General features: G+C 37.0%; 3 protein-coding genes across 4 annotated transcripts; 2 read left to right on the top strand and 1 right to left on the bottom strand.

Moving 5' to 3' along the window:
- Nucleotides 1-5,001: 5,001 nt before the first annotated feature.
- On the top strand, nt 5,002-9,060 carry LOC107794788 (uncharacterized). Its single transcript, XM_016617317.1, has 2 exons — nt 5,002-5,696; nt 7,730-9,060. Exons 1-2 carry the CDS (start codon nt 5,098-5,100, stop codon nt 8,388-8,390), a joined length of 1,260 nt encoding a protein of 419 aa, XP_016472803.1. The 5' UTR covers nt 5,002-5,097; the 3' UTR covers nt 8,391-9,060.
- A 2,009-nt stretch (nt 9,061-11,069) lies between these two features.
- Nucleotides 11,070-15,077, top strand: LOC107794789 (phosphatidylglycerophosphate phosphatase PTPMT2). Of its 2 annotated transcripts, XR_001649989.2 has the most exons (7): nt 11,070-11,453; nt 12,516-12,638; nt 13,407-13,500; nt 13,573-13,655; nt 14,001-14,090; nt 14,178-14,486; nt 14,922-15,077. XR_001649989.2 is itself a non-coding variant. In XM_016617318.2 (6 exons), the coding sequence occupies exons 1-6, from the start codon at nt 11,247-11,249 to the stop codon at nt 14,430-14,432; spliced, it is 852 nt and encodes a 283-aa protein (XP_016472804.1). In that variant the 5' UTR covers nt 11,070-11,246; the 3' UTR covers nt 14,433-14,846. The 2 variants fall into 2 exon arrangements, 1 of the variants encoding a protein (XP_016472804.1); XM_016617318.2 differs by lacking the exon at nt 14,922-15,077 and having other exon boundaries at nt 14,178-14,846.
- A 1,335-nt stretch (nt 15,078-16,412) lies between these two features.
- Nucleotides 16,413-25,681, bottom strand: LOC107794790 (mitochondrial-processing peptidase subunit alpha). Its single transcript, XM_016617319.2, has 13 exons — nt 25,490-25,681; nt 23,932-24,168; nt 23,533-23,829; nt 23,283-23,450; nt 23,007-23,174; nt 22,718-22,798; nt 21,586-21,652; nt 19,227-19,324; nt 18,183-18,255; nt 17,908-17,978; nt 17,758-17,807; nt 16,952-17,064; nt 16,413-16,668 (listed from the first exon to the last, which is right to left on the bottom strand). Exons 1-13 carry the CDS (start codon nt 25,526-25,528, stop codon nt 16,616-16,618), a joined length of 1,515 nt encoding a protein of 504 aa, XP_016472805.1. The 5' UTR covers nt 25,529-25,681; the 3' UTR covers nt 16,413-16,615.
- Between the last annotated feature and the right edge of the window lie 246 nt (nt 25,682-25,927).

Below are 25,927 nucleotides of genomic sequence, written 5' to 3'. Positions count from 1 at the left end.
TTCGGGTTTCGCCTATGAAGGGCGTTATGAGATTTGGGAAGAAAGGGAAGTTGAGTCCGAGGTTTATTGGCCCTTTTGAGGTGTTGAGGCGTGTTGGGGAGGTTGCTTATGAGCTTGTCTTACCTCCCAGCTTGGCAGGAGTCCATCCGGTATTTCATGTTTCGATGCTCTAGAGGTATCCCGGTGATCCGTCGCACGTGTTGGATTTTAGTTCAGTCCAGTTGGACAAGGATCTATCCTATATTGAGGAGCTAGTGGAAATATTGGACAGGCAGGTTAGAAAGCTGAGGTCAAAGAACATTGCATCCGTGAAGGTTCAGTGGCGGGGTCAGCCGGTCGAGGAGGCGACCTAGGAGACCGAGCAAGATATGTGCAGGCATTACCCTCATCTTTTCACTATTTCAGGTATGTCTCTATGACTCTTTCGAGGACGAACGGATGTTTAAGTGTAGGAGGATGTGATGACCCGGCCGGTCGTCTTAAGAATTAACAACCCGATCCACTATTAACTGCTTTTTCCGTATTTATTTCTACTATTTTGATTTACCGGGATGTTCGATTTTGAGTTTCGGAGAGTTTTGGGACACTTAGGCCCTAAATGAGAGCTAAGTGTTGGAAATTTGACCATAGTCAGAATAGTGTGAAGACGGCCTCGGAATGGAATTCAGATGGTTCTATTAGCTCCGTTGGGTGATTTCGGGCTTAGGGGCATGTTCGTATTGTATTTTGGAGGTCTGTAGCTAATTTAGGCTTGAAATACCGAAAAGGTTGAATTTTGAAGTTTCTGGTTCGATAGTGAGATTTTGATCCGAGGGTCGGAATGGAATTCCGGAAGTTGGAGTAGCTCCGTAGTGTTGAATATGACGTGTGTGCAAAATTTCAGGTCACGGACGAGGTTTGATAAACTTTTTGATCGAAAGCGTATAGAGTTTTGGAGTTCTTAAGCTTGAATTCGTAGTTGATTCGTCGTTTCGATGTTGTTTTAGGTGTTTTAAGTGTTGGTATAAGTTTGGACAGGGGTATTGACTTGTTTGTGCTTTTGGTTGAGGTCCCGGGGGCCTCGGGATAATTTCGGGCTGTTAACGGGAAGTTGGAAAGTTGGAAATTGCAGCTGAAGTCTTTGGGCTGCTGTCATAACCGCATCTGCGTTTGGTAGGCCGCAGATGTGGAGTTGAGCCGCAGAAGCGGCTAAGAGGAATTTGAGCATGGACCGCAGAAGCGATAGAATTACCGCACTTGCGGGACCGCAGATGCAGCATCTGGGTCGCAGGTGCGGAGATGGAACTTTAAGTGAGAACCGCAGAAGTGGTTCCCCAACCGCAGAAGCGGTATCGCAGATGCGATGGGTGGACCGCAGATGCGGGATTGCTGGGCAGAACATATAAATATTTGCCTTCGCTAATTTGAGCTATTCTTTCACCATTTTCATCCGGGAAGTTAGCTTTTGGGGAGGTTTTTGAGAGGGAATTCAAGGGAACTTCGAGGAGGTAAGATTCTTGGAACCTAAACTCGTTATTGAGGTGAATTTTATCATTATAAACATGAAAATTTAAGGAAAATCAGTGGTAAATTTGGGGGTTAGGGTTTGACTAATTAGAGACCTTTGAATGATAAAATGAGAGACCATTTGAGGTCCGATTTTGGTAATTTGGTATGACTGAACTCGTGAGAGTGTGAAGATTCTGGAAATGTAAATTTTACCTGATTCCGAGACGTGGGCCCGAGGGGAATTTTGGCCATTTTACCTAATTTCGCGTATTAGCTTAGAATTTCTTTGTAGAATAGGTTACTTAAAATGTTATTTACATTATGAAATTGAATTGAATAGATTTGGTCCATTTGGAGTTGAGTACTCGTGGCAAGAACGTGGTTTCGAGTTGATTTTGAACCGGTTCGAGGTAAGTGGCTTGCCTAACCTTGTGTGGGGGACCTTCCCCTTAGGATTTGGTATTATTGTTAATTGAAATGCCTTGTACGTGAGGTGACGAGTGCGTACTTGTGTTAATTGTTGAAAATCCTTTTTTCATTAAGTAATTACTAGTATGTGTCCTTCCCTGTTTATATTACTTGCACTTTAAGCCTGTTGTTAGCGTAGGAAAACATGTCTAAGTGATTTAATTGCTTTATTTGCTCAAACTGCTTTACCTGATTTCTGTGCAGCATGCTAGACTAGAATTACTTGTTTGCCTTAATATAAAATTGACATTTGCTGAATATTTTCCTGTTGCTGATGTATATTTACATTGGGACTACGGATGTGGGATTCCGGTAGATCCCCCTTGTCTATCTAATTGGGACTACGGATGTGGGATTCCGGTAGATCCCCCTTGTCTATCTAATTGGGACTACGAATGTGGGATTCCGGTAGATCCCCTTGCACGGTTATATGGAACTACGAGACTGCACCCGGTAGATTCCCCCAATACTGGATATTTATATTTGGGACTACGGATCGGGATTCCGGTAGATCCCCGCGCACTGATAGTTAGACTACGAGACGAGATCTCGGGAGATCCTTCGGATATATATATATATATATGATGGACTACGGGACGGTATCCCGGGAGATCCACTGGATAGATGTAATTGGGACTACAGGACGGTATCCTGGAAGGTACCCCGGTTGTTATCTCTATGTTGAGTTGTATTTCCTTTCCGTGATTATTTTGTCTCTGTTCTAGTTGTTGTTGTTCTTTCTATTCTATGTTATTTCTTAGTGTTGCACTTAATTATACTGTCTTATTATACAATGTTACACCTTATATTTTATTTAACCTCAGTATGGCCCTGACCTTCCTCGTTACTACCCGACCGAGGTTAGGCTTGGCACTTACTGAGTACCGCTGTGGTGTACTCATGCCCTTTCTGCGCATGTTTTTCATGTGCAGATACAGGTACTTTGACTCAGTCCTATCACCTTGAGGCGAGGCGACTGTTCCAAAGACTTCGAGCTATATCTGCCGCGTTCGCAGACCGAGGAGTCCCTTTCCATTCTATCTTATAGTGATAGTCCTTCTATTTTCTTCTGTTGATGTAGATATTCCGGAGTTAGAGCATTTTTATTATATTCGTAGCTTGTGATTCATGAGTTTCCGGGTTTTGGAAAAGTGTATTGGTTTTAAGAGTTAGTATTGTGTATGTCGAGCGGCACTTTTAAACGTTGTTGTATTACTCTATTTCTGTTTTAAATTATTTTCTTCCGCAAATTTGGTTTATCTTCCGCATCTTAGGCTTACCTAGTCGTAGAGACTAGGTGCCGTCACGATGGTTCACGGAGGGCGAACCAAGGTCGTGACAATAAGTTAATATTAAATTTTAAGTGGAGATATATATATTGTTTTTAAACTTCAGCAATTCTTTTTTCAAATGTAATATTATTTAATGCCGCCACAATTATGGTCATATGGTATTCATGGCCACTCTATGAATTATTCAAATGCCAATTAGATCTTTAAGTTTAAGATAATATAATTAGACCCCTAAGCTTAAGGTATAAGAAATTAAGGATTAGTACTTAGTAAGTACTTGAGTACAAACATCTTCATATATTGTTCTTGTACGACTAAGGAAAATTTGTGCACTGAGTTATTCAAATGTCATTAAGTTTTTTGTGCAAAAATAATGATTGAACTGCTGTGCATTTTTAAAATAATGCCCAATATCCTAATTCTATGTTTACCAACTGTTTTTTTAGGTGGAGAATCGTTGAGACTTTAGAGAAAATTAATCATTAGCCATTATTAATTTGAGGGGATAAATTATTTAGTCAAAAATCAAATGCCTATGAAGAAATATTCCATATATTCACTAGATACTTGCGCAGTTGCTATATAATCATTAAATTTGGAAGAATCTCTAATAACACATTCAATTTTAATTATTGTATCTTAAATAAGCTTATATTGGTTGAGAAAACATTAATTTACTTTTAATTATTGGTATTATAGGAAAAATATTCATGATCCTCATAATGCACCGATTCGTTTGGTGCTCAATTTCTAATATGTACTTTATATTATAACTAGAAGCTGCTGCAATCAAAATTTAAAATTAATGGTCAATATTTTCCAAGATTATTCCGGTTAAATACAAGCAAAGATAAATAAAGTGAAATCAAGACATGTTATTTTTGGAGTCTGAAAGTTCAATTAAGCTCTATAACTTTGGCTAATTAAATACATGAAGGCATTTGCAGTATAAACTTCTATCACTTTATAATATTTGATGTAACTACTGGGTGCAAGTAAATATTTACCACAAAAATACTAATCAATCACTTTAAAAATATTAAAAATATAACTTCATCAATTCCAACTTATATGACCGAATTTTTGTATGTTCAGAAAAGAATAATCTTTTTTTAAATTTAAAAATAATATTTAAACTTTGCATTTTATAGTAAATACTCCAAATTTCTAAAATTTTATAACCACGTAAATATTATTGACATATTGAAACTCAAACTCAGTTAAATAAGTTTCGCATAATTCAAATTAAACAGAGGGGGTATAATAAAACAAAAGTTTGAGACTTGTTAATAGTACCGTAAGGGGTCGTTTGGTCTGAAAATATGTCATACTGAGATTAATTATAATAAAATTAATTATACTGAGTTAAGTTATGTTGTGATTAATTATCCGAGTATTATTTCTTAGTATTAACTATTTAGTATGTTGTATAAATCCTGGGATTGTCAACTTTAGAATTAATAACCAAATAAAAATAAGATAATTATAAATTTTTATCCTAGAATTATTTTTGTTTGTCAATCATACCAAACGACCCAAGTAGAGTACGTTGTCATATGAAAATCATATCGTGGCTAATAGTAGACGATATATACGATTACAAATAATTTTAATCAACTTAACTTAAAAATTAAAGAAAAAATTTAGATACAACAAGAAGCCAGGGGTGAGAGTGGGGGGGGGGGGGGGGGGTGTTAGCAAATATATAACTTTACATGCATCCACTGCAGAAATTATAAATGTTTCCCAAGCTCCATACTACTATTGCCATTTTCATCCATTCCTCTCCTCAAACTTCTGTTCACCAAACCAAAGAAACAAAATTAAACAAGAAAACAAGTTAATTACAATGGATCCATCTCCTTTTGTTCGTTTAATAATCGAATCATTAGCTCTTAAACTGCCATTAGCAGCAACAAAACCATCTGGTCATCACGCAATCCACCCATCCACAACTCCCAGTTACGCAAAACTCAAGCTCAAAAGCTTCCCTTCCCAAATTACCGTTCTGCCCCTCTCCCCCGCATCCACTGACCCCACTCCCCCAGACTCCTCCGCCGTCGCCGCCGGTTTCCACCTCGACGCCGTCGCTCTCCGCCGTCTGTCTGCCAAACCAGTTACTTTACACGTGTCTGTTTTTACTGGACGTATGGGTCACACGTGCGGGGTTAGTTCGGGGAAGTTGATTGGTTCTGTTCAGGTGAGTATTGATTTGAGTGGGACCAATTCGGAGGCGCGTGTGTTCCAGAACGGGTGGATGAAGTTAGCTGCGGGAGAAAAACCGGGGGCAATGTTGCATTTGGTGGTTCGAGCTGAACCGGACCCGCGGTTTGTCTTTCAGTTTGGTGGTGAACCGGAGTGTAGCCCGGTGGTTTTTCAGGTTCAGGGGAATAGAAGTCAGCCGGTTTTTAGCTGCAAGTTTAGTGCTGATCGGAATAATCGTTCACGGTAAGTCTTCGTTTCAACACTACGCACTTTTTGCTGGATTTAACTTAACTTATAGTATTAAAGAATTTTTATATTTATTTTTTAGGGGCTTAAGATACTTGAAAAATAATTACAATTGTTAGAAAGTGAAAATTAACCTGAAAATAAGGCAGATTACTTGTTATAATACGTTAAAGTATTCTAGTGTAATATTTTTCGTTTCTTATTGCCAGTTATAAGTTAATCATTTTCACGTTACTAATTTCACATATTATGAACAGTTATATGCCGTTTATCTTTAATTGATGTGATAATGAAAAGGTCTTTTACTCAATCTAGTTAAACTCCTTACTTTCTCTTACTTGTAGTATTAGAGTTTAAGTTCTACTTACTAGTGTAAAAATATTTTATAATTAGGTCATTTATAAAGTAAAAATTATGTGTATAAAAATTACTTCATCCATTTATTTTTACTTGTCCTCAAAAAACTTTGCATGTCCCAAAATAATAAATGCAGTGCATATTTTACCTTAATACCTATAATTTGATGATAGTATTTTGAGAAGTTACTTAAAATAGTTAGTTACCTGCATTTATCTATAGTTTAACATTTTTTATAATGTCAGTATATAGAAATTATACTTATTTTGAGCTGAGAGTCTATCCGAAATAGTCTCTCCATTTTTATGAGGTAGGGGTAAAGTCTGCATACACATTACTCTCCTCAGACTCCACTTGTACGACTATATAGTGTATGTTATTGTTTTTGTGCAGTGTATAGAAGTTAATCACTTAAACTGTTTGTTGAAATTGTACTGTATAGTTTTTATTTTTTTATTTTGGTGAGGCTTATACCAATTAGATCTACACCATGACTTCCTCTTGTCGTTTGTACAACTGTTTGCTATATTAATCATCTCATTTACTAATCACTTGCTTAATTATGTTATTATTAATGGACAATTCTTTATTAGGTTTTGTCTTGACCCTTGGCATGTAGAAATATTATAAAGTTGATTAAAGATATCTTAGGATTTTATTCCCTTATATTATAGAGCACATTGTCGGTCCAACCAATTAACTTTTTATTAAGTTTTGGAATAGAGATTAGATAATTCACAGTCAGCAGATTTAGTTTAATCAACAGACAAAAGTTAACCTGCATCAACTGTTATTGGCAACTACCACTGATTCCCTTCCCATGTGTAAAGATTTGGTTCCAAATTCTTTATCAACTGGTTAATATTCTTCTTTGACTATCTGTTTAGTTCGGATCCACCATTTATTTTAGCATCAATTTATGGATTTATTATATAGACTGACATTTTTTATAAAAAAAAATTACTATCAATGTATTTTAACCTGTTATAAGTAACAAGTTACCTACCTTACTGTCTAGTCGCCTGTTGTATCAATTGCAAAGCCAAGAATTTCATAAAAGGTATCAAAGATTTAATATATATGTAAAAACTAAAGAGTAATATTTGACCGTTCAACTGACCATCTTTCATAGACTGTAGCTCTGTCTCTGTCTGTTGTTAAATGCCATCTTAATCTGATGGAATACAGAAATAGTGAACATCCTTCGTCTATGCAGTAGAGTGGTCACCTAATCCTGTTAACCTCAGCCCAAATTATGGGTATATATGTATTTATATGTTGAAAACACTCATATATTTTGCTTAGAAGCCTTATGATCAAAAGTTTGATGGGGCACTGGTTGAGCAGTCTACTCATGTGCCCCGCCACCTTCAAAGCCTGAGTTTGCCTCTGCCATCATCAGTTGTAGCTCCGCTCCTACCTGTTGTTACATGTCATATTGTCATCTTAATCTAATGGAATAAAGAAATTATTCACTGCCACTCAGTTATTTCCGCGTGAGCCATGGAATCATCTATTGATGCGTTAACGCGGGATGCTTCGCGCACCGGGCTACCCTTTTTTTCACTCTGTTGTTGCGCAGAAATTAAACTCTTAAATTTATTGTTCTAGTTATTTATTTTGTTCACAAGTGGTCCCTAAGCTGATGTTTTCCCTCATTTGTGTCTGTACAGATCTCTCCCATCTGATTTTAACTTAAACAATAGAGGTTGGATGAGGACATTTTCTGGAGAAAAGGACAGAACAGGAAGGGAAAGAAAAGGGTGGATGATAATAATCTATGACCTTTCAGGATCTGCTGTTGCAGCAGCATCAATGATCACACCATTTGTACCATCTCCGGGTTCTGATCGTGTTTCGCGATCAAACGCCGGTGCATGGCTCATCCTGCGGCCTAATGGCGCCTCTGTTAGTAGCTGGAAGCCATGGGGTCGACTCGAGGCGTGGAGAGAAAGAGGACCAGTTGATGGACTTGGTTACAAATTTGAACTTGTTACTGATACTGGCCTTACTAGTGCTGCTATACCAATAGCTGAAGGCACAATGAGCATGAAAAAAGGTGGACAATTTTGCATTGACAATACAGTAAAAGACTCTGTACTGAGCTCAAATTCGCCAATTCGCGGATTTGTGATGGTGTCAACTGTGGAAGGTGAAGGCAAGACTAGTGTTCCGACGATTCAAGTTGGGGTGCAACATGTTAAATCTATGGCTGATGCTGCTTTATTTATCTCGCTTTCGGCTGCCATTGATCTTAGTATGGATGCTTGTAGGCTTTTCTCTCGAAAACTTAGGAAGGAACTTTGCCATGATGATCAAGAATCATACTTCTAAAACTTGGATAACAAAGCTCTCCCTACTATACAACAACAACAACAACAACAACAACCCCGTTGTAATCCCACGAGTGGGGTTTGGGGAGGGTAGTGTATACGCAGCCTTACCCCTATCTTGTGAAGGTAGAGAGACTGTTTCCGATAAACCCTCGACTCAACCCTACTATATATTCTTTTATTCACTTGCAGTGATGACCAAAAAAATACCCTGGTTTGAGCATGAAAGATACCCTTTTTCTCCCTATAGCTGATTTTTAACCTATGTTGCTTCGATCCTTCAAAATGTCGCTACACGCATGTCGAATCCTCAAAAGAGGCATTACTTTTGGAGGATCTTGGACATACCTGACAGCAGTTTGGAGGATCCGAACAACATAATTTACAACACATACTATATATTTATTATTCTTTTTCAGAAAGAAAACATTCTTTGTTTTTTATAATCCTCTTTGGAAATCAACTCTCCTTTTGCAGGCTCAGGTTCTTAAGGTGACTGGTTTCTGTTATAGTTTGGGGTTACTCTTCTCTTTTCTTTTTTTTGGTCACTTTTCGGCCATGTTGATTTTGTATATTTTTTTTTTATTACAGATATAAACATGTATAAACAAATTATTGATTTGTTCCTTAAGATTTGTTCATTCTTTTAATATATTCATCATAATTTTCAAGCTGGTTGTGCTCTCTTGTCTCCTAATGCTGTATTCCTCCACTCCACCCCTTTTATTTTTGATTATTTCTTTTTTCAGAGGTTGTCAACCTAATATGAATTATTATCATTAGAAATTTTCATAATATTATTAGAAGCAAGAAATTTCATATATCTAGGTTGACATTGTCCAATGTCGAAAGATTAAGGAAGTTGGTGATCTAATTATAGGGGAGCTGGTGAGTGATTGAAGTCCCGGTCTACAAATAAATTCGTTCTCTTTCTAGCAAGCGAAGATATACGTCTAACTTCTTAGGCGAAATTGAAATAATAAACAAATAAGAAGAGCCTATGTACATTTGGCAAAAAAAAGTCTTTTATTTCCGATTTCGCTTTTCCATTGTTTTGTTTGTAGAGATATTTATCTAAAGTTTTGATATCTGCATATTAGGTTGACCCAAATATATGGGATGATATTTTACTGACCCCCTTAAGATTAATTATGTACATGCTTTAATATTTTGATTTATATTTGAAAATTGAGCTACTCATTGTTTTCAACTATTATGATTATTTTTGTTTTTGTTCTCGTTGTCTTCAGATGTATGTAATGCTCCATCAAGTGTCAAGATCCGTTTGTAAGTTTGTTGTGCCCGACAATGTAAGTTGTAACCCGCTAACAATTTATTTGGCAAACCTCGCTTTTAGCCCACGGCTTATTGGTAGCTGAAAAAATGTATAAAATTTATATATTTTTTGTATATAACATACAAAAATATAAATATATACAAAAAATATATTTTTCGACTATTATTTTAAGAGCGATTATACAACGTTATTTTTCCTTTCATTTTTGTACTATGTATTGAGCTAATCTGACAACAGTTTAGGCCATTTAGGCCCAAAAGCTTCTTCTTTTCCAACTTGAACTCAAATTTATATTTTATTTCATACATCACACACATATTATAATAATATTTATTTAAGTTTTAAAAATTTATACTAATTGATTCGTGTGATCTGAAAGAAATAACTAAAAGAACATGTGTAATAGAATAACATGATATGCATATCTTGCGGTCAATACAAATGAATTTAATTTTTCCTATTCTCCTATTAACTACTTATAATGAAAAAATACTAATGAATTTGATCTTTTTTCTTGCCCTATTAACAACTCATAAATAAGTCAATAAAATTATAAAAATCAATTCCAACTAATAAAACTTCGATTTTTATTAAAATCCCAAAATTTAACAAAAAGTTAACTCGAGACCGCCGGCCTTTAAAGGAGTCGGCGTATTGAACTGTAATTGTAAAAAGATTGGAAGATCTTCCCAAAGCAATTCCTCCATTCAAAGAATGCCCTTATCAATTAAACTTTCTCTCTTACTGGAACTACCCTGTGCAGCTCCATCGTAAGTAAAGTACGGAACGAGCTTTGTCTACGAAGCAAAGCGACCTCATCTTGCACAAAACTTCTCGCACCCTTCTCATAATTTTGACTTTATCTTAGGCTACCGTTGACCGGCTTCGCGAGACCATTTCGGTCTACACACAAACCAAGGTGTTCCAAGACTTTGACTTGACCCATTGGCCACAAATAATGGCCGCAAGTTTCTCATGATAATAAGAAAAATTTTATTTTGCGCCTCACACAACCGACAATAGTTGTGTGAGGCCTTTTTTTTGTCTCACAACTGTGTGGTCCCAGAATTTTGTGGACCCAGATGTGTAAGATATGAGTCCACAAATATGTGAGATAAAAAGAGCCCTCACACAACTTACACAAAGAGCCCTCACACAACTAATGTAAGTTGTGTGAGACACAAAATAAAATTACTCTTGATAATAAGGATATTATTCTTAATTCTCTTAAAAATTAATTTTACTTCTCTTATCTATCTACTTGTCAATTCCTCATAGTCACATGCAAGTCACGTGACAGTTCCTAATCTGTCTATTTCTGTAAATATCCTTAATTCCAGGCCTAAATTATCAATTTTTCCACTGTCTCTTCTTTTCCACACTTTTGACTATCGCCTGCTCTTTGATCCTTTTTCTTCTCAAAAAACACGATCAATGATCCGTACAACTCTCTCTTATCGAGTCCTCTATTTCCAATAATCACCAAATTACCCCACAAGTTTTCGATTGGATCAATTTAGTGTTTGATCTTTAGCTGTTCTGATCAGTTTATTAGTGGAAATGAAGATAGTGGATTTGGATGAGTCGTTAATGGAAAGTGATGGCAATTGTGTAAATACTGAGAAACGGTTGATTGTTGTTGGTGTTGATGCTAAAAGAGCGTTGGTCGGAGCCGGGGCTCGGATCCTTTTTTACCCGACCCTTTTATACAATGTTTTCCGCAACAAAATTCAATCGGAGTTCAGATGGTGGGATCAAATTGATCAGGTTTAACTTCTTCCTGCGCTTCGTTACAATATATGTGACATAGTTTGCTCTGCACAGAGTTTAAGAAAAAACTAAAAAGTTGAAACTTATGATTTTAAATATGTTATCTTGTGAGTTACTCCCCATCTCAAACTATATATCTGTGATTTCTAGAAATAGTTAATCATAAATTATTTGTCATTTTAGAAGTTAAATGTAAAATAAATTATATTTTTCCTATTTTACCCTTAATAGTAACTGCTATTGAACGAAGAGAGATCATAGCTTAAGACCATAAATAAGGATAAAACAGTCTAAAACCCCTCATTAATGTTTCTTAAAGGGTGCATAAAAGAGAAACACTACATATAATTCGAGACGAAGGTAGTATCATTCAAGTTGGTACAGATAAACAAAAAGTCCATCACTTAAAATGGAACAGAGTGAGATAATCTATATGACATAGGTTGACTCTTGCAAACAGGATTTAAGAAAAAAAGGAATACTTTTTGAAATAAACTTGTGGTTTTAGATATGTCGTTAACATTTGTGAGGCTGTAAGGCTTTTGAAGCTTGTGGTCAGTTTTAAACATAATATTTGTATAACTATAAATACTTCTCATTAAGAGTACAATGAAAAGTTTAATATGGAAGGTCTTAAACTTAATATTGGTGTCTAAAAATAGTTCTCATTAAGGATAAAAATGAGAAGTTTAATGTGTATTAAGGCTTTAAACATAATATTTGTGTGACTATAAAAGCTTCTCATTTAGGATAAAATGAAAAGTTTAATGTGTAGTAAGACTTCTGAAGTTTGTGGTCTTAAACGTAACATTTGTTTGACTTTAAAAGTTTCTCATTAAAAATTAAACGAGAAGTTTAATGTGTAATAAGACTGTTGAAGCTTGTAATATGACAAGTCATGCTGAATGTCTCTTCCTAGTTTTTAGTTGTTTGCCCTTCGCAACTCTGAAGAAGTAAGGACGTTGCCTCCCCCTGCTCCCGACCCCCCAAAAAAGAATATACTAAGCTTAGTATGTTAAGGTTGTATGCATTTGTGACTTTGTTTCTTGGTTTATCCAGTTTCTCCTCCTTGGAGCAGTTCCATTTCCCTCGGATGTCCCTCGGTTGAAGCAGCTTGGCGTTGGTGGTGTAATAACACTGAATGAACCTTATGAAACTTTGGTACCATCATCATTGTACCATGTGAGTGATATCTCTATAGAATATCATCCATTTTTCTGTATTTGATTATTGTAATTTGTAATCAAGTATCTTTAATTGGATAGCTATCGATACTCCTTATATAACTGGTACTTTGTCCTTTAAGCTTTAAGGCTAGGGTTCGTTTCTTATATAGCTCAGTTATGAATTGCTATGGAGCATTTTTGTTATAGTTTGTGTGTGCATATTGCAAGTTATCATTTTTTGTTTTTAGTCTGAAGTCTGAAGTTAGTATTGTGTTATTTGCCCCAAAAAAGAAGCATTCTTTGTTGCCAATGACACGATACAATCTTCAGGGAGTTGCTCTGAATATCCATAATGACATTTAGATGCATCCTCTATTGGTAGATAGTAAGAATTTCTATCCTTGAGGCTTTTCTGATCTCGTTCAGTATCAATCAGTAAGTGTTTCTCTCTTCTGATATCCCAGTATCCACCGAGGGTTCCACCACCTTCTTGTTGTGTTACACAAAGAGATGAAGCAGCTTCTTTCCTTCCTCCCATTCCTGAACCTACATTGCACTGTAGAGGTCGACATCTCCGAGAAATTCAATGATAACCTTTGCAATTTGTTTGATTCTTTCTTTTCCAACTTAATTTGGTATAGTTGATAATGGGTCGCATAAATGTGTTTCCAGTTGAAGCATGTAGAGGACTTGCTTTGTTGAGGGAAAAAGTCAAAAGAGTTGTCATTATTCATAGTTTTATTTCTTTAGGTGTATTTACATCTCTTTACCTCTGTGATTTCAGGCCCATGGGATAGACCATCTCGTTATTCCTACCAGAGATTATCTTTTTGCACCCTCTTTCGTGGATATAAATCGAGCAGTAGATTTTATTCACAGTGAGTGATTGTCGTTTATGTCTTCTATGTTATACTGTGGCCCTTCCTCACTTCTTTGCTTCTCTGTTGCAGGGAATGCGTCCATTGGCCAGACTACGTATGTACATTGCAAAGCCGGAAGGGGAAGGAGCACAACCGTTGTGCTTTGCTATTTGGTAGGTTCCTTTACCTAATATAAAGCCATTTGTTTTCTGTGTGGATAATGCTTTCCAGGCAAGCTAATTTAGTACTCCCTCTGTCTTAATATATCAACGATGCCTTTCTATATTAAGAAATAACTTGACTTTAAATTTCCCATTTTACCCTTAATAAGCTGATTTATAGCCACGCAAATATCTATGACTTATTTTAGACCAGAAGTTTCTAGAGTTTTTCCTTCTTTCTTAAACCCCGTGTCTATTCAAAGCATCACATAAAATGGGACCGAGGGAGTAATTTTACTTCCAAAACTTTTAGCGATCTTTGGATTGTGTAAAAGGTTGATACATTCACTAATTTAGGTGGAATATAAGCACATGACTCCTCGTGCTGCCCTTGAATTCGTCCGCTCCAGAAGACCTCGAGTTTTATTGGCTCCTTCTCAATGGAAGGTAAACAAGAATCTTTGAGTTAATTACCTGCTCCACTGGTGCAACATAGGATATTTATCTGCACGTTAATATATCTACGTTAAACAGGCTGTTCAAGAATTCAAGCAGCAAAGAGTGGCATCTTCTGCGCTCTCTGGTGATGCTGTATTGATCACTAAAGCAGATCTCGAAGGCTATCATAGTTCTTCTGATGATAGTCGCGGTAAGGAACTGGCCCTTGTGCCTCGAATAGCAAGAACACAGCCGATGATAGCTAGATTATCCTGCCTCTTTGCATCCTTGAAAGTATCAGATGGTTGTGGACCTGTTACCAGGCAACTGACCGAGGCACGTGCCTGCTAATCGCAAACTCATCAGCAGCAGCTACCTTGTACAGAAGACCACTGCTTAAATAAGGTCAGAAAGAGTCTTATATCTTTGAATCTGTGCTTCAGAGTGAACATCAAGGGATTATGAATAGAAAAAAACAGTTGAAGAGTCCTTCAACATTGTGTAAACATGTACAGAGTATGACTTCTGTGTTCATTTGTAAATATTGCATAATTATACTCTTCCCATAAGAAAGGGCTTGAATACAGACTTATTCTGAGAGAGGATTAAGCACACTACTAGCAAACAGTAATACCTTTGTTGTATCATTTCTAATTAGGAAGAGAAACAGATGATCAGCAACAAAGCCCAATTGTGAAAATGTGTGGACATCATTCATTGGCGTGTTGTTTATCAGACATGTAAATGCATAACGTTTAACCTTTATGTTCAGAAGTTGTTGACATGTGATCAGGAGGTCATAGGTTCGAGTCATGGAAATAACATCTTGCATAAATGCAGGGTAAGGCTGCGTATGATAGACCCTGGTGGTCCGTCCCTCCCCGGACCCCGCGCATAGCGGAAGCTTAGTTCAGAAGTTGTATTCCCGGAGCTAAAAGAAAAAAGTATAGTATGACACAGATAAATCCAAAAAAAAAAAAGGAATACTTATTATTATTATTGTTGTTATTGTTGCCGTATGGAGTAGGAAGATTTTATAATGAAATTGTTACATCTGGTGTCCTAGTTCACAATCCATTCAACACATCACCTCAAACTGTGTCCTAGACTCAAATAAAATAGCTGTTCGATATTTTTATCTTTGTTAGTACTACTTTGTTGTGCGTGTATTCTTATCCGTGAGTATAATTCTTTTCTAACATTCACATGAATACTATTAAGTAATATATTTTTATTATAATCTATATATTAGTAAATGAACTCTGCTGTCCAGTTCCAAATCTTTATCACTATACTTAAAAGCTAAGGTGGGTAATAAGGTGATTTCAATATTAAGTTACCAAGAGGGTACCAAAAAATTCCATTTGACACTTTCTTTTCTTTACACAAAAAATACAAGTGAAATCTAAAAGAAAGAATATAAAAAAACCTCTAAATTCTAGCATATGATATTGGGGTTTCACCTATAGGGTATTTTCGAACTCCACTATAATATGTTGGAATTCTACTTGTCAAAGCACTGAAATCCAGCAACGATTGCTTGTTCCATGCTTTAGGTAGGGGTACTTTTATCCAAATATTTTTCCGTGTGAAAGGAATGGCTAAATGCTAATAGCTTTTTTAAATAAAGGTTAAACTCTAATAGTCGGGGTTAAAAGTGGCTATGTCAACTAATTTTTTCTCTTTATTTTGCGACACCAAAATTATTTTGACCAGTCGATCAATTAGTATAAGAACAGTATCTTATTTTATAATCCTGCGTGGGTCAAAACGAAACATTGCATCTTTTCTGAACCTTCTCAGATTTTTGTTTCTTCTTTCTTTTTTCTTGGTTTCCCATCCGGTGTCCACATTGTAACCCGACTATATCCGAATTCGCGCCGCGTTATACCATTCTTGTTGTTATACTAAGTTGTTATCTTTCTGTACATAGCTATATTTCATGATATGTCCGGGTAGACTTAGATTCACATCATGCCTTTAATTGTACTGTTTCTGCCTATCATGTGTATTAATTGTCTTGATTAGGACCGAGACTGGGTATTTAAATTGGAAATATGGACTTAGTTTCTTATTTAAGAAAATTAGGGAATACTGAGGTGGCTTTAATAGATAAATTCCTATATTTGGTAATTTATAATTCTATATCTAAAAAAGAGATATTATAAATTTAAAGGTGAAATGAGTGCAACCATATAGTCCGAACACACTTAGTTGTCTACAATTCTATATCTAAAAATGAGATATTATGAATCCATGTTAGAATTTCAATCCTTGTTAGCATTTCAAAACATGCAGCAGTAATATCTCTAATATCATGTAGTCAAACACTGAAGAAAGCTGAATAAATTACTTACTTTATACACAAAAATCATGTGCCAAAATGCTGCTTATCAAAGCTTGACAGAGCTGATTTATCTATAGTATGTAACCTCCTTTATTTTTCACAAATTACCGCCGCACGCTAAAATTTAGAAATAGCTAAAAAAATAATAGCACGAAAATCTTGATCGTACTTTGTAGTTGAAAATGTTTTATTTGGAATGGAACCTGTTGCTGACTGCATCGTAACTCGGGAGGGAAAGAACTGCGATTTTGAAGTAAAATGAGCAAACCAAAGGAGAAAAAGGATCAAATAAAGATTCAAAGAAAACTAAAGGGCAGCCCGGTGCACTAGCTCCCGCTATGCGCGGGGTCCGGCGAAGGGCCGGACCACAGGGGTCCTACGCAGCCTTACCCTGCATTTCTGCAAGAGGCTGTTTCCACGGCTCGAACCCGTGACCTCCTAGTCACATGGCAGCAACTTTACCAGTTACGCCAAGGCTCCCTTCAAAGATTCAAAGAAAACTAATAACTGAAAAAGGATTTACCATCTCCGTAGGATGCCATGGTCAGAGGCGACGAAATTAGCTTCTGTGCAACGGAAGCAATATCCTTTGCTGAAACTGCATCAATAGCTTTCAAGAAATGCTCCACTGGTTTCCTGAGGATCCAGAAGCAATAGGCATAGAAAAACTTAAGTACTAACTCTCGTCGATTTCCACTAAACAATTGGGTGAGAGGTGCAATGATCATAGATCACGGGGAGAAAAAATATAACGGAAAGTGAAAAAACCTAAGTACTTCACATCCTACTCAAAATGATACATGAAATTTCTACGTCTCACTTTACAGAAGTCGCTTCATTGGATGCGCATAGAAAGAAAGTTGGTCTATATCTCTCAAAAAAATCATTTTTGGGACGAGGGGAGGAATACATTAAATCTTATCTTGGTAACAAACTAAATAAAACTAGTAATCATTTTGGTCTCTTACAGTCAAACACAACTCATCTTTGATTATAATAATAAATAATCAGGCCATCTGAAAACCTCCCAACCCAAGGAAAAATGGCTCTCTGTATGGATGTTGAATTTTTCAATATATAGAAAACAAACAAGTTCCCTCAGATTTTCTTGAAAGGGATATAATGGGATGGGAGATTTTTTGCTTAGCCTGTTCAATGGAAGGATCAAGGTACACCGTCCAATCTATTTATTAGGCAGCATCAGTTTCTCAGATTCAACATAACATAACATTGACAACTGCAAAAAGACTTCAAGAGAACTCGATCCAAAACAGCAAATTTCTTTAAATAATTAAGTCAGCAAAGTAAACATTAGAAACAAGTGTTTACCTCTCTCCATATGTCAAAAGTTGTCTGCCAATATCTTCTGATGCAACCATCTACAAGTCAGACATCAGCAGTAAGCACATATATTTTACAACAATACGTCCTGCAAATACAAGCCAAAGCAATCTAGGAGTCTGTGCTAGTGTTACATACCCGAGATTCCAAATTCATCAGAATGGCAGACTTTGTTGACTGTTTAGCTCGGTCTAGCTGTACCTGATCAACTGCATGAAACGAGTAGAAGCAAAGGCCACCAAATAACAATCAGTAACAGGAAAATGGAGATGGAATAAATGCATTGATACATCAGTAGAGTTCTTTAACTTGAAAGAAGTACAATCCTTCCTCTCAGAGGTAAGAAAATTAGGTAGAAAACTTAACAGAGATTCAGGGAAAGCAAAGTAAAAGTTCAGAATTATAATTCAAACCTTCTCCAGGGTTTGCTATTGCGATAAGCTCCTTAACTGCTAAATCAACAGCTTGTGGCCCAAAATCAGAGGTCTGATAACACAAACACCCAAAAGAAAGAAAGATTTACAGTTTAGAAGTCACTATTTCATGCAGAAGTAACATAACATGAATCACCAAGTCACCCACATAGCAAAACAATAGAGAATCAAGGGTTCAATTCATTTTCACAAAACAAAATTTATGTGTGCAGTATGGTCCAGTTAAATCGTGGAGGAAACAGCTACCTGATAGCAATAAAACAGCTATGAAGGATAACCCTGTCAATATCTGCACTTTTGGGTAATATGAACATAGTTTGGAAAACCCTATGCCTGCGCATTCCTGGTGTAAGACCATGACACTTCTATATCCAGTGTCTCAAACGCACTTCTAGTTAGCTCACACTTAAAAGACAATTTAGACCAGAGGCACAATGTTCACTCCGAAGACTGATTTTCAGCAATCTAGACCCCTAACCTACATTTTCAGTTGACGGTTTCTTATTAATCGTGAAGAAACATTTCTCGCAGAACAGTCTCAAGTGGTTCATGTCGCTTTTGGTAGAGAAAACTGGAACTTAAATAAAAAGTATTGTTTGGTAAATAAACCAAAAAGAGACTCTTGACAAGAAAAATGAACTTTCGAAAGAAAAAACCTCTTTTCGCCCGTCAACATGTACTAGACACTGGATGTAGTTGGTCAAATTAAAGAGACAGAACCTAGCAACACAGATATGTATTGGGCATAGAATGTAGTTAGTCACATTAAGACCTGGAAATATCAAGTCACACATAATGACGACATAATTCAAATGAAAATACTACCCTATCCTGAAAGCTAGGAGGGGAAAAGAAGGAAAAGGATCTGAATGAAATTGATGTCTAAGAGAGAGAAACAACCTTAAATTACCAGATTAAACATTTACTATGAAGAATGCATAGGAATTGACAGCATTGCATCTTTGCATGAAACAAAGATCGGGATAGATAAGCAATAATGAGAGCATCTACATAGGTGTTTACCGTAGTTGCTTGAATTCCAAATAATCCGGTGTCATTATAAATGCTGCTGAATGCAGAGAATGCTTGAATCTGAGGGTACTGATTCAAGACACGAAGATCTGCTCATCATTGTGGAAAAATCAAATAAGCACGTGAATATGAAAATTAGGAGAAAATCACATTTCCATCACTAGGCGAGTAAAAATACAACTCTCAATTTTTGGGCAGAATAGTAAACCAGTATATATCCATCTGATTATCAAAATATTGCCAAACAATTGAGTATAATTTAACAACTTGTGATTGCCTATTGGATATGCATCCTTTGTTTAAGCAAATGGAAACACGCTTGTCTATGGAAACAGCACAGACTATGTCGACAAGACTCCATAAGAAGAAGACACAATGGAGTCCCAATCCATCTTTCTGACAATTTTAAAGATGGACAAACACAATAGTGTAAACAAGGGAGACGATGCCACCTTTGAGGTGTCGGTCTCAGAAACTTTTGAGGAACCATGTTGCAGTGGTATCTTGACAGAAGGAACCAGCCAAAATAAACACAATGACAATGAGTCAATAGAGTATGTGGGTTGTTTTTTTTTTTGGGGGGGGGGGGGGAGAGGAGAAGAGTTATGATAGGACAGAAAGGAGTTGCAGCAGGAGGTCACCTGGCCTACAGGATAGTGTTCATGAGGACAGTATTTTATTTGATAATTTTTTATAAGTACATTGTTGCTCAGTTGACAGCAACATTTAGTATGAACTACGGACCACTTGCAATAGAAGGGAGACTTGTGAATTGAGACTAACTTGCAATTGATGCAGAGATTCATCACTCGGACTGGGTTCAGAAAATGTTCGGGAATTTCTTGACATCTCTTTTGAAGTTTATGAGGAAAAAAACGAAGGGATGGGAAGGACAATAGGGGGAAGACGATAACAGTAGCACCAAAGAAAGGCCAACAATTCTGCCGCTAGAGGACAAAAAGGAGTTGCAGCAATGTCACCTGGCCTACACGATAGTGCTTATGAGGACAGTAACAACAACAACAAACCCAATTTGATCCCAACAGGTGGGGTCTAGGGAGGGTAGTTTGTACGCAGACCTTACCCCTACCTAATGCAGGTGTGCTTATGAGGACAGTATTTTATTTTATATTTTTCTTATAAGTATTCAAGAGGACATTGTTGCTCAGTTGACAGCGACATTTAGAGTGAACTGTGAACAACTTGCAATCAAAGGGAGACTTGTGAATTGAGACTCGCTTGCAATTGATGCAGAGATTCATCACTCGGTCTGGGTTATGTTCGGGAAATTACTTGACATCTCTTTTGAGAGAAAAAAACTAAAGAATGGAAGGACAACAAGGGGAAGACGACAACAGTAGCACCAAAGAAAGGCCAGAAAACTGAATTGAAAAGGCAAAAAAGGGATGGAACTCAGAGAATGAGATCTTCTCTAAATCATGATGGGACTACGGAGAAGTAGCCAGGAATGTTGGTGTCTTCAAAAAGTTGAATATAGAGCTGAAGATGGCCGTCGAACTGAAAGGCTCTCAATGATCCCAAAAAAGAAGTTTTGGTGAAATCAGCAGTGCCAAAATCCAAGTCGTCAATCGTCTGCCAATATAAGGTGAACATTATGATTGACGAAGATTACAGGGTTGTCTTTGGACAAAGTGTACATTTTTTAGTTCCATAGAAGCCACAAATTGCATACAGCAGCATGTTAACTTCGATCTGGTTGTATTTGGACGAAGTAGAAAGAAAACTTGGAAGTGATTAAGCTCCCGTTTGGCCATAGATTTTGGCTTCATTTTTTCAAAAATAAAAATTGAAATCATTGTTTGTTTATGAAATATGATCATGTTTTAGAAAGAAAAAAAATCAAAAAATTTCAAACCAGTTTTTACGTTAATTTTTTTTCCACTCACAAAACTTCAACTTTTCTTCAAATAAAATGCATGTCCAAACATAACTTCAACTTTCAAAAATTATTTGTCAACGCAACTTCAAAAAACTCTGTTTTCAAGTTTCAATCAAATCTAGGTCCAAACGCTATCTAAGTGAATCTACTCTGTGTTTTCAGTCGATAGGAACACAAAAATTGGGGGGCTTTTGAGAGCATCGAGAAGTCAATCTGGAGCTTGAAAGAGCTCTTTCATTTGGGCAGAACTTTTGGATAGCTTGAAGCTGTATGATATGTATTTCAAGTTTTGAAGAGCCTTATTGGGGTCTAGGGAGGGTAGTATCTACGCAGACATTACCTCTACCATATGAAGGAAGAGTGGTTGTTTCCGATAGACCCTTATTGGAGCTATCATTTATGAAATATTGAAATTATACAAGAAAAGTAAAATATATGATAAAAGCTTACATAATCTTGAGTACATCCCTTTTCCAGGACCTCCAGCTGAGAAAGATCCACCTCCTCCCATAAGCATCTGTTAAATCCTCAAAATTAATATTTCCACTCCAAAACCACATCCCACCACAGACAAACAAGGAAAATCAGACAGCAAAATCAGAGGAATGTTCTAAACTATCAACAACAATAATAACAACAACCCAATATAATCCCACTTAGTGGGGTCTGGGGAGGGTAGTGTGTACGCAGACCTTACCCTTACCCTGGATAGAGAGGTTGTTTCCAATAGACCCTCGGCATCCTTCCCTCCAAGAACTTCCCACCTTGCTCTTGGGGAGACTCGAACTCACAACCTCTTGGTTGGAAGTGGAGGTTGCTTACCATCAGAGCAACCCCTCTTGTCAATGTTCTAAACTATCAAAGCATAAAAAAAGCAAGTTTTTCTAATCTTCTAATTCATTATACATGTAACTAATTAAATTCCTTAGTTCCTGATTAAATGTGTAATACCAAGTAATCTTCTTCCAAGCACAGACTAACATATGAGCATAAATTCTCTTTTTCAGATTGATGAATGGAGACATTCATGAATACATTCCCTACAAGTTTGTCGAAATTTATGAAATTATATTAATAGATTTCAAATACACATGAAGTTTTCCTCCTGTAATCATTAAGGAAAAGATAAGCCGCATTTTATAGGGCTGAAGGTAAAGTAGCGCGAAATGAGAGGTGGTCGTTGTGCTAAGGGGTTTTACAAATGGGTAATGACTTGATAAGATTTAAGCTTAGAAGAGACTAGAAACTCAATGGAAATTAAAGGAAGAAGGGAAGAAAAAGCAAACTGTAGGAATCTGTTCTATGTTTACGGCTGGAATTGCATTACTCAATCTTAAGAAGCAAAAAAATGTTGAATCAGATATTATCTTGTTAGCATTAGAATGTTATTTATAAGCTCTAATGACCAATCCTACTCCTTAAAGGGTCAATAAACCAACTGTTAAAAAACAATACCACTTTGACTGACACCTCTAAACAAACTGAATATTACCAAAATATGACAAGACTCCACAAACAAACTAAACGAAAATCTTGCAATCCAAACAGTAAAGAGTCAACAGTTTAATTGAAACTTAAGTACCTGAAGAACTGTTAAAGTCATTGACTCCTTTTCAGACATCCAGCCACCAGGAACTTCAAAAGCAAGGGCAAAATGGGTCATCTGGGGTCAGAGGGGGCATAGGAAAATGTTAGACACATAACTCAACACGTATGTAAAGAGGGAGGGGAGAGAGAGAGAGAGGGAGGGAGGGAGGAAGGGAGGGCGAGAGAGAGAGAGGGGGAGGGAGAGAGAGAGAGAGAGAGAGAGGGAGGGAGAGAGAGGGAGGGAGAGAGAGAGAGGGAATAAAAGAGACATATCAGAGACACACCTCTGCATCACCTTGACGGCGGTAATCTCCTCCGACATACACAGGTTTCGGCACCTCAGAAGTAGCCACCTTAGGTAAATCAGACAGAAGAGGTTCTGCAATTTTTAACAATTCTCCATGTTCAACACCAGATGCAGCAAGAACCATCCGAGGAGCAGTATAATTCTCCTGTAAGAAGGAAAACCAGTTTAAAAAAGAAACATTCTCCGCAAAAGTACGCGATAAAAAGTGGATACAGGATGTTCAGCGGAAGGAGATCTGGGTTTTAACACTCACAGCTACAAACTCCTCCAGCACTGTGCTATTCAACCTGTTTATTGTAGCTTCTGTGGCCATCAGAGAATTCCCGTATGGACCAGCGTAACCGGCAGAGTGAACTGCCTCCAAAAGCAAGTGTTGAGGATTTTTGGAGTACTCACTAATCTCAGCTTTAACCTTCTCAAGCTGCAAAGGAGAATATTATTCTCACAAAAATAGTTTGATAGCCGTTTCAAGGAAACACCAAGATGACAGAGAAGAGAAAGACCTGTTCGGTAACTTCCCAATCCAGGAATGCAGGATTTCTAACACAGTCAACAAGCATCTCCACCATTTGTGGTACATAAGTTTTCAAAGCATCGTAAGTGTAGATCATATGCTCTCGTGAGGCTGAAGCTGTTACATTACCACCAATTGCTTCAATTTCTCGTACAATACGCAAGTGGCTCCTGTTCAATGTGCTTTTGAAGGCCATGCGTTCCAAAAGGTGTGTGGCTCCATATGAAGCTGGTGTCTCGTAAATAGAGCCACAGTCAACATATAGGCCGATTGAGGCAGCAGGGTTCTGGATCAATAAATCAGAACCATTATTAGAAATTGCAGGAAAGATAATCCAACATTCATTCGATTATACATATAAAAAAAAAAAATATAGAGTAGCTCATACCACTGATGTTTCAGAGGCCACTTTGAGACCATTGGCGAGAGTTGTTATCTGGGTCTTTCCAGGTTCAACATAATCAGGTAATGGTGTTGAGAGTTTAACATCATTGAGGGGGAAGTCCAAAGGAGGCTGTTGACTTGACTTTTCACCAGTTAGCCAACTAAAAAGCCCCCCAGATGGCTTGGTTGCAACAGCAGCTGAACTTGAAAATCTTGTCAAGACCCTGTTGACTTGACGTGCCTACAAAATGCTTTTAAACATTCAGAACATGTGCAAACTATTGGTTATATTTTCATGAAGCTGATAGCAAAACCTTACATCAAAAAGCAATCAAAGAGAAAGTATGAATCCAACTCCAACTTTCTTTTCTTTTTTAATTACTAATGAATATGGTAACCATCATCTATACTACACCCAACCCATATACCCAAGAGTCAACAGTGATCCTTCCCCACTTTTACTCCCTTGGTTGGTGACTCGAACCCCCGACCCAAAGGTTGGAGGTGGGGGCTGGAAGGCGCTCTCTGTTTTAGTAAAAAAAATCATTACTATTTAGGGGGACGGGGAGGGGAATATTACATTGGTGGGATTTGATCCCTCACCACATGGGGAAGGATGAGGGGCTCACACGAAGTGTGTTACCCTCCAACCCCAACACTTTCCACTGGAGCACCCCTCCCTTATTATGTCTAAATGACGGTGGTGTCTAGGCCAGCTGCGTGCACCTCGACTATTCCATCAGGTACTTGTTTTCTCCCACCAGTATGAATACCAAGTAATACTGCCCACCAAGACTTAGGCAAATGGGAGTGCCTCTCCCTTATTAATTAATTCTTCTTCTTTAATGACAGTGGTGTCTAGGCGAGGTACGTCCACCTCGACTATTCCATCGAGGACGTGTTACCTCCCACCAATACGGATACCGGGTAATACTGTCCACCAAGACTTAGGCAGATGGGAGCGCCCCTCCCTTATATACTCTAGTTATCCAAAAGACAAAGCTAAAACCAGCACCACGTTATAACTTCTAAGACTATACCATAGTCTAATTTGAGCTATTTAGAGAGCATAAAAACTTGATCTTTTTTTATCAATTTCCCTCTATTAGACTATTAATTCATAAACGCCCCCCAAATTCTTTTCAAAATTCCAATTTCACCCATAAAATGATATCTTTTTGTATATCCCAGAGCAGTACAGTAAATTCCCAGCTGTAATCCAAAGAAGCAAAACAGAGAAATGAAATCCAACCTAACATACATGAATAAAAAGTCAATACAATAACAAATCCATACAAATAGATTAATCAAGCAACAGAACGCAGATAAAAACTGACCTAATATCAGATCCAGAGATCCAACAATCTAAAAAAAAACATTTATTTTTATTAAAAAGAACGAGTACAATATACGCAGAACCTATTCAGTAATTTTTTACCTTAAAAATTGCACAAGAAAACTATTACCCTAAAAAGATTTACCTTTTCATTGACATACAGTTTTTATGAACAAATTTTTATATAATAATTTTATATTTGGGGGGGGGGGGGGATAGGGGTGACCTTAAGAGAGCTGAGGCGAGAAGATGCGATTCTGTACATGATTGACTGTGATGATCTGAGAACTCCCAAAAGATGAGAAAAAATGCGGTTTCTGTAGAATTTTCAATTATAGTTTCAGTTGATGAAAGCTGCGGAGAAGAAGAGCTAAATTTGTTTCTTGGGCAGTGGAATTGGACAACGTTTGCGAATGTAACCCAATGGGCTCTTCACTATTAAATGAGGTATTGCACCCGATAGCCTATTTTACATGTGCTATTTCGCGGAAGTGCACAGTTAGCCACTAATTAGAGATATCTTTACTCTTTTAAAATATATTTATCTTTAGCCAGTATTTATTAAATTTTTACCCGCTCGGACAAAAATACCCATGTGCTAGACATGGGTGTTGTATAAATATTAAGGATATGGTGACCTTAACTTCATTAATGTTGTGTAAAC

The sequence above is a fragment of the Nicotiana tabacum genome, chromosome 8, assembly GCF_000715075.1.
Source record: "Nicotiana tabacum cultivar K326 chromosome 8, ASM71507v2, whole genome shotgun sequence".
In the NCBI taxonomy this organism is placed as follows: Eukaryota; Viridiplantae; Streptophyta; class Magnoliopsida; order Solanales; family Solanaceae; genus Nicotiana; species Nicotiana tabacum.
This window is presented reverse-complemented; position numbering and strand designations above follow the sequence as displayed.